The sequence below is a fragment of the Saccopteryx leptura genome, chromosome 10 (genome assembly GCF_036850995.1).
Source record: "Saccopteryx leptura isolate mSacLep1 chromosome 10, mSacLep1_pri_phased_curated, whole genome shotgun sequence".
NCBI lineage: Eukaryota > Metazoa > Chordata > Mammalia > Chiroptera > Emballonuridae > Saccopteryx > Saccopteryx leptura.
In genome coordinates, this window is record NC_089512.1 from 32,135,545 (window position 1) to 32,150,196 (window position 14,652).

At 33.7% G+C, this 14,652-nt stretch overlaps 1 protein-coding gene across 3 annotated transcripts in view; it reads left to right on the forward strand.

The window, feature by feature from the left end:
• The window catches only part of TBC1D5 (TBC1 domain family member 5), a 495,717-nt gene that overhangs the window by 231,856 nt on the left and 249,209 nt on the right, over window positions 1–14,652 (forward strand). For all 3 annotated transcript variants that reach the window (XM_066350480.1, XM_066350479.1, XM_066350482.1), the window contains one exon: window positions 12,050–12,119. In XM_066350480.1, coding sequence (XP_066206577.1) covers window positions 12,050–12,119 — 70 coding nt within the window. The remainder of the gene's footprint in view (window positions 1–12,049; window positions 12,120–14,652) is intronic.

Here is a 14,652-nt window from a genome sequence, read left to right on the forward strand (position 1 = left end):
GATAAGAGGGAAGTTCATATCACTTCAGGCATATATGAACAAACAAGAGAGAGCCCAAGTGAACCACTTAACTTCACACCTTAAGGAACTAGAAAAAGAAGAACAAAGAAAACCCAAAACCAGCCGAAGAAAGGAGATAATAAAAATCAGAGCAGAAATAAATGAAATAGAGAACAGAAAAACTATAGAAAAAATTAATAGAACAAGGAGCTGGTTCTTTGAAAAGATCAACAAAATAGACAAACCCTTGGCAAGACTTACCAAGGAAAAAAGAGAAAGAACTCATATAAACAAAATCCAAAATGAAAGAGGAGAAATCACCACGGACACCATAGATATACAAAGAATTATTGTGGAATACTATGGAAAACTTTATGCCACTAAATTCAACAACCTAGAAGAAATGGATAAAATCCTAGAACAATACAACCTTCCTAGACTGAGTCAAGAAGAAGCAGAAAGCCTTTTAGTAGAGAAGAAATAGAAAAAAAACATTAAAAACTTCCCCCAAAATAAAAGTCCAGGCCCAGACGGCTATACCAGCGAATTTTATCAAACATTCAAAGAAGACTTGGTTCCTATTCTACTGAAACTCTTCCAAAAAATTGAAGAAGAAGCAATACTTCCAAACACATTTTATGAGGCCAACATAACCCTCATACCAAAACCAGGCAAGGATGGCACAAAAAAAGAAAACTACAGACCAATATCTCTAATGAATACAGATGCTAAAATACTAAACAAAATACTAGCAAATTGAATACAACAACATATTGAAAAAATAATACATCATGATCAAGTGGGATTCATCCCAGAATCTCAAAGGATGGTTCAACATACATATAACGGTTAACCTAATACACCATATCAACAAAACAAAGAACAAAAACCACATGATCTTATCAATAGGCACAGAAAAGGCTTTCGATAAAATACAACACAATTTTACGTTTAAGACTCTCAACAAAATAGATATAGAAGGAAAATATCTCAACATGATAAAAGCCATATATGAGAAACCATCGGCTAACATAATATTAAATGGCACAAAACTGAAGGCTTTCCCCCTTAAATCAGGAACAAGACAGGGTTGTCCACTCTCTCCACTCTTATTTAATGTGGTACTAGAGGTTCTAGCCAGAGCAATCAGACAAGACAAAGAAATAAAAGGCATCCATATCGGAAAAGAAGAAGTAAAGGTATCACTTTTTGCAGATGATATGATTCTATACATCGAAAACCCCAAAGAATCCACAAAAAGACTACTAGAAACAATAAGTCAATACAGTAAGGTTGCAGGATACAAAATTAACATACAGAAGTCAATAGCCTTTCTATATGCCAACAATGAAACATTTGAGAACGAACTCAAAAGAATAATCCCCTTCATGATTGCAACAACAAAAAAATAAAATACTTAGGAATAAACATAACAAAGAATGTAAAGGACTTATATAATGAAAACTATAAACCATTTTTAAGGGAAATCGAAAAAGATATAATGAGATGGAAGAATATTCCTTGTTTTTGGTTAGGAAGAATAAATATAATCAAGATGGCCATATTACCCAAAGCAATATACAGATTTAATGCAATTCCCATCAAAATTCCAATGACATTTTTTAAAGAAATGGAGCAAAAAATCATCAGATTTATATGGAACTATAAAAAACCCCGAATAGTCAAAGCAATTCTGAAGAAAAAGAATGAAGCTGGGGGCATTACAATACCTGACTTCAAACTATATTATAGGGCCATGACAATCAAAACAGCATGGTATTGGCAGAAAAATAGACACTCAGACCAATGGAACAGAATAGAAAGTCCAGAAATAAAACCACATATATATAGTCAAATAATTTTTGATAAAGGGGCCAACAACACACAATGGAGAAAAGAAAGCCTCTTCAATAAATGGTGCTGGGGAAACTGGAAAGCCACATGCAAAAGAATGAAACTGGACTACAGTTTGTCCCCCTGTACTAAAATTAACTCAGAATGGATCAAAGATCTAAACATAAGACCTGAAACAATAAAGTACATAGAAGAAGACATAGGTACTAAACTCATGGACCTGGGTTTTAAAAAGCATTTTATGAATTTGACTCCAAAGGCAAGAGAAGTGAAGGCAAAAATTAATGAATGGGACTACATCAGACTAAGAAGTTTTTGCTCAGCAAGAGAAACTGATAACAAAATAAACAGACAGCCAACTAAATGGGAAATGATATTTTCAAACAACAGCTCAGATAAGGGCCTAATATCCAAAATATATTTACAAAGAACTCATAAAACTCAACAACAAACAAACAAACAATCCAATAAAAAAAATGGGAAGAGGACATGAACAGACACTTCTCCCAGGAAGAAATACAAATGGCCAACAGATATATGAAAAGATGCTCATCTTCTTTAGTTATTAGAGAAATGCAAATCAAAACTGCAATGAGATACCACCTCACACCTGTTAGATTAGCTATTATTAACAAGACAGGTAATAGCAAATGTTGGAGAGGCTGTGGAGAAAAAGGAACCCTCATACACTGTTGGTGGGAATGTAAAGTAGTACAACCATTATGGAAGAAAGTATGGTGATTCCTCAAAAAACTGAAAATAGAACTACCTTATGACCCAGCAATCCCTCTACTGGGTATATACCCCCAAAAATCAGAAACATTGATACGTAAAGACACATGCAGCCCCATGTTTATTGCAGCATTGTTCACAGTGGCCAGGACATGGAAACAACCAAAAAGCCCATCAATAGATGACTGGATAAAGAAGATGTGGCACATATACACTATGGAATACTACTCAACCATAAGAAATGATGACATTGGATCATTTACAACAAAATGTAGGGATCTTGATAACATTATACGAAGTGAAATAAGTAAATCAGAAAAAAACGGGAACTGCATTATTCCATATGTAGGTGGGACATAAAAGTGAGGCTAAGAGACATTGATAATAGTGTGGTGGTTATGGGTGGAGGGGGGAGAGGGAGAGGGATAGGGAAAGGGGGAGAGGGAGGGGCACAAAGAAAACTAGATAGAAGATGACAGAGGACAATCTGACTTTGGGTGATGGGTATGCAACATAATTGAATGACAAGATAACCTGGACATGTTATCTTTGAATATATGTCTCCTGATTTATTGATGTCGCCCCATTAAAAAAAAATTATTAAAAATGCTTAAAAAAAAAAAAAAAAGCTTTGCCTTGTTGATTCTTCATAGTAAATGATGACCTATGAAATACTCAGGGATTTCCTTATTTGGGACAAATTATATTGCCTTCTGCAAAATGAGACTGTCTCTTTTAGCACTTTAGAAGTTTATTGACCCTGGCCAGTTGGTTCAGCAGTAGAGCATAGGCCCGGTGTGTGGATGTTCCTGGTTTGATTCTCAGGGCACAGAAGAGGTGCCCATGTGCTTCTCCATCCCTCCTCCTTTCACTTCTCTCTCTCTCTCTCTCTCTCTGTCTCTCTCTCTCTTTTCTTCCTGCAGACATGGCTCAATTGGAGCAATTTGGCCCTGGCACTGAGGATTGCACTATGGCCTCTACCTCAGGCACTAAGAAGAGTTTGTTTGCTAAGTAGAGGAGCAATGCCCCAGATGGTCAGAGCATCGCCCCCTAGTGGGCTTGCCAGGTGGCTCCCATTTGGGGCACATGTGGGAGTCTGTCTCTGCCTCCCCTCCTCTCACTGAATAATACCAAATATATTTAAATTAAAAGAAAAGACGTTTATGTCCTGGCCAGTTGACTCAGTGGTAGAGCATCGGCCCAGTGTGTGGATATCCTGGTTTCAATTCCTGGCCAGGGCACACAGGAGAAGCACCCATCTGCTTCTCCACCTCTTCCCCTCTCCTTTCTCTCTATCTCTCCCCCTCTCACAGCTAAGACTCCATTGGAGCAAAGTGACCTGGGCACTGAGAATGGCTCTATGGCCTCTGCCTTAGGTGCTAAAAAAAAATGGTCTGGTTGCAATGGAACAATGGCCCAGATGGGCAGAGCATCGCTCCCTAGTGGGCTTGCCAGGTGGATCCCGGTCGGGCGCATGCTGAAGTCTGTCTCTCTGCCTTCCCACTTCTCACTTCAGAAAAATACAAAAAAATAAATAACTAATAAAAATAGAAGTTTATTGTCCTAGGAAAGACTCATGGGTCATTGGAATAATCTGGGAAGACTTAAAAGTAGGGAATCCCTGCCCTGTCCAGATAGCTCGGTTGGTTAGAGTATCATCACAAAGCACAGAGGTTAGTAGTTCAATCTCCAGTCAGGCCATATACAGGAGCAGATCTATGTTCTTGTCTCTCTTCCTCCCTCCCTTCTACTCTCTTTCTCTCTCTCTCTAAAATCAATACAATAATCATTTTTTAAATTAAAATAAAATAAAAATAGAGAATTCTAAACCCAACCCATGATTATCTCATCTCACCTCTCTCTCTCCCTCTCTTCCCCTTATCCTCATTCCTCTCCCTCCCTCACTCACTCTCTCTACTTATCCCTCACTCCTGCATTTACACCATGCACATGTACGCGCACATGCGCGCACACACACACACCTATATATCTGCTCTCAGGATATGGAAGATCATTATGTTTATGAACATAATCTGAAATGGTCCTACCCTTTGTGTAAACAATGTGGATGGTAGAACTCAGAAAGATTGATTTTGTATTAAAATTCAGTTTTCTTATATGATTTCTGGTCTACTTGTTTTTCCCCTAGACACATCAAGCAGGTTTAAATCCATGGATTGCCTGGAGAAATGATAGTATGCTTAGAAATGACATTCATAATAAATAGAAATTTTTGCATTTGCATATTATTTCATGTTAAGTTGGGTAGTTATACTTGCAATTAAAGGCCTGAAATTAGGCTTTGTTTCCATTTAGTTGCATAATAATGAATTTTTAAATGTTTTATTCTGATGCATGTATAATACATACTGCCCTATATGTGATAGTTTTAGTTTATTACTAGATTGACTAAAGTTTTAATTTTTTATCTATCTACATTTTATCAATCCTAATAAGTTACATATGTTAAGTTCATGCATTGGATGGGTTTAAATTTCAAGACTGTAATATTATTTAATTTTACTATTCCTCCACTCTCTTTATTTACATATATTGGATATTTAGTATGATCACCATCAGAAAGAATATTAAAAGGATTCCACAAGTTTTGTATGTCATTCTTCTATAATTCATAAAAAATACTTCTTGATAATTAAGAAAAGTATCAGAAATATTTTTAATTACTAAGAAAAAAGTTGCAATTTTTAATTATTTAAATTATGAATAAGCTTATTCTCTTTCACCAGAATTAAAAGCCTCTTTCTTTTATTCTTACACTGGTTCCAGTATCTTAAATACATTGATTAAAGTATTCATGAAAATAATAGCTGTATTTATTGACGACTTACAGTGTGCTATATTCTACACTAAATGTAACTTGTACCTACTTAATTCTCAAAAATACACTTTCTGGTAATAGTTCTAGTCTTTATTTTACTATGAGAAAATTGAGATATTGAGCAGTTAAATAACAGAGCATACCCTTTTATCCTACTTATCAGGCAGGCTCTCATAATGTGTATGTTGATGTGCTTGATGTTGTTGCACAGGCCTCATAACCTCTGTTCACTATTTTTCCTTTTTTCCTTTGCTCCTGAGACTTGAAATTTCAATCACCTGATCTTCATGTTTGTTCTTTCTGTCTTCTGCCTGCTCACATATGTTATTGAACCCCTCCAGATATTTTTATTTTAGTTATTGTATTTTTCAGCTCCAGGAATTGTTTGTTTTCTTTTATTGTTTCCATCTCTTAATATTCTTATTCTGTTCATTATTTACCTGATTTCTTTTCATTCTTTGTTTTCTTTTTGCTCTTTGCGCATCATTAGGAAAGTTGTTTTAAAATCTTTGTTTGGTAAGTCTAATTTCTAGATTCCTCAGGAATACTTTATATCATATATTTTTGTTCTTTTAATGAACCATGCTTTTTGTTTCTCTGTAGACTTAATGACTTTTTGGAATATCATAATTTGGTAACTCTGGATAACAAATTCATCCATTCCCCAGGGTTTGCTATTTTTTATGTTTTTAAAACTGTCTTAGTCCATGTGTCTAACAACTTTCTAGAACTATTTTTGCATATACTTAGACCTTGACGTATGTAGTCACTGCAGTTTTTATTTCTTAGTTGGTGTTCTGCTAAGGTTTTGATAAATTTTCTTGAATACCAGGGCCTTAAAAAAAAGCAAAACAAAAAATAAATGTTTCTGTGTTTTGCAGATTGGCTCTGTGCCATGACAGTTCTGAATCTGTTAGCCAGGCTTGCACTCATCCTAGTGATTAGCTTAACTTGGTAGATTAAGGTTTCTCCAGTTCTTTCTGATCATACAGTGTCCTGGGCATGTGCATGACTTCTACTTTTCCTTGTACACCTGGGTGCCTTTTAAAAAAATAAAATAAATTTTAAGCCCTGGCCCATTGGCTCTGTGGTAGAGCTTCAGCCTGGCACGCAGGAGTCTCGGGTTCGATTCCTAGCCAGGGCACACAGGAGAAGCGCCCATCAGCTTCTCCACCCCTCCCCCTCTCCTTCCTCTCTGTCTCTCTCTTCCCCTCCCGCAGCCAAGGCTCCATTGGAGCAAAGTTGGCCCAGGCGCTGAGGATGGCTCTATGGCCTCTGCCTCAGGCACTAGAATGGCTCTGGTTGCAATAGAGCAATGCCCCGGATGGGCAGAGCATCGCCCCCTGGTGGGCATGCCGGGTGGATCCCGCTCGGGCACATGCGGGAGTCTGTCTGACTGCCTCCCCGTTTCCAACTTCAGAAAAATACAAAAAAAATTTTTTTTTAGATTTTATTTATTCATTTTAGAGAGAGGAGACGGAGAGAGAGAGAGAGAGAGAAAGAGAGAGAGAGAAAGGGGGAGGAGCAGAAAGCATCAACTCCCATATGTGCCTTGACTAGGCAAGCCTGGGGTTTTGAACCAGCGACCTCAGCATTTCAGGTCGATGCTTAACCCATTGCGCCACCACAGGTTAGGCTTGGGTGCTTTTGAATGCTTTAAATTTCCAAAGTAACTCTCACCAGCCTTTGCTCCCATGCCTTATGTGGTCTATGCTATGTTTCAGTTGTAATCTTTGCCCCACTCCTCCATATCTGCTGGTTTTCAGTTTCTTTGGCTTGCAGTGTGTTGAAAAGCAATATGCCCACCACTTTTTTATTATTATTTTTATTATTTTTAGTTAGATGTGAAAGGGATGAGTATCTCCTGTCTATCCTTTAAGTTAGAAATGATTTGCACAATTATTTGCAAATTACTGGCTTCTCATACTGGGAACTGGTTTTTCTTTTCAAAACTGCTACTGTATGAGGTGGGGATAAGAGAGGGGCGAGTAAAAGTGCCACAAAGCTTTCAAGTTGCCTTTCTTGATCTATTGTTCATTTGGTTTTTGTAAGTCTTTGACTGTTTTCCAGAGTTGTTGCAAAGTTGTTTTCAGGGCTGGCTTTCACTGTTCCGAGGGAGGGTAATTGGAGTTGTATATTCCACCACTCTGTTGGTATGACTGCTTTCTTTTTAAAATAATTTTACTAATGATTTATAGGAATAACAAAAATTTTATCTCCTTAAATTATTGTCCACTTGAAATTTTTTTTATTTAAAGTAGTTTCTATGTATTTCTGTTTTACATCTGAGTTTTTATGATCTAAAAAGTACTTTGAAAATATTACATAAAAACCTAATTAAGACCATTAAATCATTTCAATGTACATGAATTGACAATAATAGAGAAAATGGAAAATTACTAAATACACAAATTTTCTGTATTTACTTGTATATGGCTCTTAGACCTAATGAGTAGTCCTAGATTTAAATACAACTAGCCTGTGGTTTCCCTGATTCCTGAAATGGTGATTCCTTTAGTGTGGCTACTGTCTTCATAGATGATGCTGAGTCCTATGCTTTGCCTTCAACTTGTGTCAACATATGAATTTACTTAATTCATAGATATTAAAAAGTATTACTTAAAATGAAATTTTAAATGTAACTAAAACATTTCAGTAGTAATGCTAATTCATTTCAAAGACATAAAAGTTTTTATAGGTCTTTGCACTAACATTTTATGCCACCTTATCCTATGACAACTAAAATGTGGTTACCATGGCTTTCTTTTCAGTAAGTGTGAACCAGATCTCTTTTTCCCCTCTTACTATTAAATATTCATCACACATACTTGGTGACATTTCTTTTATAATTCAGAGATAAATCTTTTTAAAATTATGTAATAGTTATCAGAATTCATAGCTAATGTGATGTGATACTCGAAAAGTTGATGTTTTTTAGATGTATGGAGACACAATTGAGTACATGTGCTTCTTCATAGTGTTATTCTGGTTCTCTGTATTCTAGCATTGCTTAACATCTCTAGTTCTCCTGTCATAAAGCAGATATTTGTGCATAAAAAGCACTATACAGTTATTGTAAACTTTTGTTTAGGGTGATCTTAACAGTGCACAGATAGATACTAAAAATGCCCTTCACTAAACATGACTGCAGTAAAAGCTAAAAAGGAGTCTAGAATTTGATTCTTATTTTTTGAAATTTAAGTCACCATTATATATATTACTGGCTTAATAAGTTAAATACCTGATATTAGAAATTACTAATGGAATATACCCTGCTCTTTGCATCCTCAGATGAAACAATGTAGCTACCGGCATTTTTTTTTCCCAAATCAACCAACTCATTTTAATTGCAGATGTTATCAGCTCCTTTTATGAACTTACCAACTAATGAGAAATAAATGTGTTATATAAATTCAAACTCTTATGGTCACAAGTAATTGATGAACTCTATAAATATAATGTTGAACAATATTATATATATATAGTAACAAAATATGTATATTATACAGGGTGAGGTAAAAGGTTTATAGTTTATATGTAAAATAATATAATAATAAGTAATAATACAATAATAAACTGTCTTTTGCATACTCATAACTATATGCTTAATTTTGTCCCACCCCTTATATTGCATATAGTTTATGCATTTAAATATTACTCAGTTAATAAATCCAGATTATTTTATTGATTAGTTTATGTTAAATATTAAAATACCTTTAAAATCACAATTGTATTTTAAAAATCTAGCCTTTTGTTAAATTACTTTTAAGCAAGTGAAATGAATGAAGTCTGTTATCTTAAAACATTTAAGCATTTGTGTCGTTTGATCATATAAAGGTCTTTGTATCTGGTTACTTTAATATGTGTTTGTGAGAAAGAGAAAGTGTTAGTTCTGAAAACAACCTAGGCATCCTTGTTACAGTTACCGCTATCTGATAAGTTAGTTCAAGACCAGCTACAAACATTATATTAAACTCTCTTGCACCCTCTGTTGTTATTTTTCGGGAGCACTACACATATCTTCCCATAATTATTGGCATTCGGCTTATTAAAACCCCTGATAAAATTACTACTGAGTTTATTATACATACCTCAAAATTAGGTTGACAGTAAAATACTACTTATTTTTAATTCTTATTTGTTGTTTTTTGTTGTTACAGATATGCTTCTATAGTAAAGCAGTGTAGAAATGAAAGATGAGCCTTTCTGTTTATCTTTGATTTTTCCTACTCACCAGTTTTAAACTCCTCCAAATGTTTCAAACAAATGTATCTTTATTGGATATAGCACGTTCTATATATAATTTTCCAGAATTACAAATTCTGTCCGTTGTTTTTAAACCTTTCAATTGTCAGACAATTATCTTCCAAAATAAGAGTCTGGAATCGTCCATACTAAAATTAAGAATTTATAACTGTAAGGAACAGATGTTTTCATAAACATTTGCTATAATTAATTGCAACTAGAGGATTGAAGGAACAAAGCAGTTTCTCCTGTTTCAAAACTTTATTGCCTTTACCTTGTATAGCAAACTCTGAAATCTTTCCTCTAATATTGTGTAGAGGAACAATTGTTCTCCTTATGTGGTATGTTTATGAGAGAGAAAACTGCTTTCTCCCCTTATTACCATACTTTGATGGTCACAGTTAATGTGATACATTTATTTTAAAACAGGTATAAAATGAAGAACACTTTTGTAATGTATTATGATGACAAAACCTAGTTGTTTGAAAACCCTAAAAGTCTTAATTATTTGAAGGATTTTTATATTTGATCTGATAAATACCAGCAGAAGGCAAGAAATATTCTATTGGTGAGATTTTATGTATATTCTAAGTGATGATAATCTTTAATTTTAAAGAGAAAGAAGGATCCTATTTTTCAGTATAGGATATAGTACTTATTCTATGCTGATTCTGGAGCATTTCACAGGAAATGTCTGCAAGCTGTTAAATACCATGTGCTGGAGGAAATTTTCAGTTAGCAAGACAGAGACTAATTTTCCTTAAAATTTTTATTTATTGTAAGATATCATTAATTTTTTAAAGAAAATGAAGTATGTTGATTGAGTAATCTTTCGGTACCCATGTTTTCAAAGAATGAAAGTATGCGGCTGGTATGATCTTCATCATCTAACTGGTTTATGGATATTTTTTTATAATAATTCTCAACATTTTCAAGTTCTATAATTCATTTTAGAATTGGTGTTTAATAAAAAACCTGCAAGTGCATTTTGAAGAAGTTAAAAGTTCAGTAAGCCGGCTCAGTCCAGTTCTTGTGCTCCTAAAACTTGGGTGCAGCTGCAAAAGCTTTTGAAGAGAACCAACATTCTTGATTAATCTGTCAACTCTAAAATGTGCAAAGAAAAATAGGTAGCTGTCATTAAAATTACATTTCAGCTTTCAATAACCATTTAATGAGTAGCATAATTATATAAGTATGGTACCTTAAGTACTATACTCAATAATTAAAAATAATCTCATCTTTAAAGTGAAAGCTCTGTAATTACTATTTGACTTAACCAGGACCACTGTGATGATCTCCAGTGGCACCTTAGGTTGTTCAAAGTGGATTAAAAGTATAAATTAAAATTGGATATATCATTAAATTATTAAGCTTTAACTAGCAAAGAAATGAGTATAACCTGATGTTTGAAAGTTACATTACAGGAATTAGGAGTATAAAATGTAATCAGATTCTAGTCTTTTTAATTTGTTTCTAAAAATAAATGATATGTTTCATAGTAGTATACTGTGGCTTCATAGAAACTGTGCTTTGCAGGATATGTTTTAAATTTTAAATTATTACATTTCTTTCAATAAAAATATGTATTTTATATTGTGGCTTGGTTAGCATTTTTTAGACTTCATTAGCAAATTTATTTTTATTCTATAATTTTAAACTGATAGTTACATGTTTGTTCTAAATCTGATTTTATAGATATTTCACTCAGTTTCTTGAGTGAAAATGTGTTTTTCTCCTAAATGTTTGATATTACCATGTGAGGCAAAAATACCTTTTGATGTTGTCATTTTTTTTCACTTTTTAAACTGCTGAACTCTTGCTCACAATTAAAACCTGAAGTTTTGGGGAAAATATTAAGATGCAGTTAAAGCTCCATAGACTGCTGGCTCTGTTTTCTGTGTTACTTCTGTGCTGACCGGATTTTTTGATGGGGTGGGTTCGGGGCCGGAGAACATTCTGGTCTGCTTTCTGCCTGCTCTCTTTCGATTGTATCAGTGGTCAGGGCAGGCAGCTTGGTCAGTATCAGAAAGCTGCCCTTTGTTTATAAACATTAGTGTGTGATTAAATGGCATATAAACTTTGGCTTGTCTATGATTCATAAGAAGAAAAGGTCTGAACTGTTCTTCATTTGTTCCAGTTAGCAATGACCTTGGTAGTATTCCTCTTCAGTTAGAAGCGGTGGTCTTGCTTTATATTTTGCATCAAAATAAACTTTTGGCCTAATGGGCTCTGATTCTAAAAGACATTGGGGGGAGGGATAAGGGGATATATGCCTTTTGACCCAACATACTGCAGAGCTGTCATAGGAGCCTTTCAACTGAGATAATTCAGTTTTATAATCTCCCTTATTTCAGTGTATTTGTAATTTTTATTTTCCAGGAGACTCAAATAAAAATGGAAGAAGAACCAGTTCTACTTTAGATTCTGATGGGACTTTTAATTCCTATAGGTAGGTGATGAATACATAGATACATAATACTACAGGACGATGTACAAAATGACTAATCTTATAGGACTCTAACCTTAGAGTAGTAAGAAACTGCTGCCTGTATTTTAAAAATATGACAAGTGTAAAGAATATTATTATGATATATACTTGTTCTGCAGATTTATTGAGTAATGGAAAATGCAACATTCTAAATTGTTGAATAAGTGGATTTATTGTAGATATCTATTGTTAACCTGTATTAGGATAATTGGAATGAATGCACGTATAGTATTAATCTCCATTATAATCCATTTTTGTTTTGTTTTTCAGTATATCTGTTACAGTACTAAAGGCTTCCTTTTGTTTAAGTATTCTGCTAAAATGGAGAGTACTGTTTATGAGCAACTAAGAGAGAGTATAACATGTAATTCGTGGTTACATTAAGTGCTGTTTGTTAAAATCCCATTTGGCTCTTCACAAACAGGGCAGTTATGGTCTCAGTTAGTGATTTTTAAAAAGGAAAGGATGCGTTAAGAAAATATATGCATTATCTAGTCTTTTGTTAATACTCTCCTTTTAACTTGAATTTGCTTGAGTATTTATGGCATTTGTACCATCATAACAGAAAAGCCTAGAAAGAAGAAAGAGTAAAATATTTCCAATAATATTTGAAAGTTTGCATACTGAACCAAAATGATGTAAGAACTAGGTTTACTCGTTGGGAAAAAGGTACATATTTAATAAAAGTACATTTTGGCATGATAGACAGCAAAACAGATTGTTGAAGAAATACTCTAATTGGAGTACACTGTCCTTATGGTTAATTAGTTCTGATACTTGTGTAATGACACTATAAAATATATGCAAGAACCATTGTACACTTGAAAACTCATTTGCATATTAAACTGTCACTCTTCCTTTTATATAATAAATATGGAATTTATGCTTAGAGTCTTTATATTTTTATTTGAACACATCCTTTATATCCCTAATTGGAACTGTTATTTGTTTTCTCCCATCCCAGGCGAGCTTTTAACATCTAGAGTAGGGCCCTGTATACAGGAAGCACTTAATAAGAATGCAGTAAATGGGAATGTTTTCACAGTTTGTTTTTGAATTCCAGAAATGTGATGGTAATTGAAACACTTGACATCTTTATTTTATACCAGTTGGGGTCTATATAAATAATCAGTTGTTCAAGTGTCATAGATACTACAAAGGGCTTATGTTCCCATGGTGTTCTAGAAGGTATTATCACAGCAGTAAAGCTCATATGTTGTCATTATATTTTCACGGTACCTGTCTTATCTTATGAACGTTAGAATTCTTTAAATTCTTCTTTTGGTGCTGAGTATGATATGAATTTGGAATTTGACATATTAATAATAGGTAGAATCCTCTATCTGAACATGTTATAGCTGATCCTCCCAAAAAAAGGTGAATATAAAATATAGTTAATTAAATATTCATGATTTGGCACGTAACTGAGGAATGTTAATATGATAATTCATGTGAAATCTATGGTGGTAATATCATTATTAGATATAAATACAATAAAAAATAACCAAGACAAAAGGAAAGTAAAGATGTATTTCAAAGGAAGGAAAATCTATATATATATATATGTATATATATATATATATATAAATTTTGTTGGTGAATTATATTTTACTATTACATTTATGGTTTAGCTAATTATAGTAAATAATGGACATAATATAAAGTTAAGAGAAATGTGTTCATGTGAATGCACAGTATTATCTTGGAATTTATTTTCTTCTTGACTAGTTTAAAGATTAAAGGATCTTAATTTTATTGAATGATAATTGTATTTTGAAAATGAACTCCTAATGTAACTGCACAATAAATACTAATGTTGTTAACTAATATATTTTTAATCAATGCCTGTCAGTGTTGTAATGTTAGGATATTAATTTATTGTTGTAATTAAAACGGCAAGATAAAAAGCTCAGGTAGTACAGTATATAAAAACAAGCTTTTAATAGTTGGCAGGCCAGTGCTGTTATTAAATAGTATTATAGTATTTAAGGTGTGAAATGAGTATTTTTCTACTCAGTAGGCAATAGCTCTTATGATATAATGAGCTTACTTGTGAATTTGACACTAGGGTTAAATGCAGAATTCATAGAAGCACAGCTTTGGGGTATATTTTCATATTAAGGTTAACTGATACAACCTAGGAATTGCTGCAGAATCACACTAAAATGGCAACAGAATTGTCAGTATACTTCACTTTTGATAATGAAAATGATTTTTTTCCTGCCATCATAGCTCTTTGAAACTAACTAGAAATAGGGCTTTGGAAAATGTGAATATTCCAACCCTCAAACATCCTAACAATTCTACCTTTGTATTATTTAAACTGCCTCAGAAACCCTGACCTTCCTTCACAGTTAGACAGTTCTGGCTGTCAGCCTAGGGAACATACTCAAGCTGTATATACTTGTGTCCAAGGTGATGATTAGCCTTAGTTTGTCATCTATAAAATGTATGCTCCTTCTCACAGATGTTTTCAAGACTGAGATAAAATGTA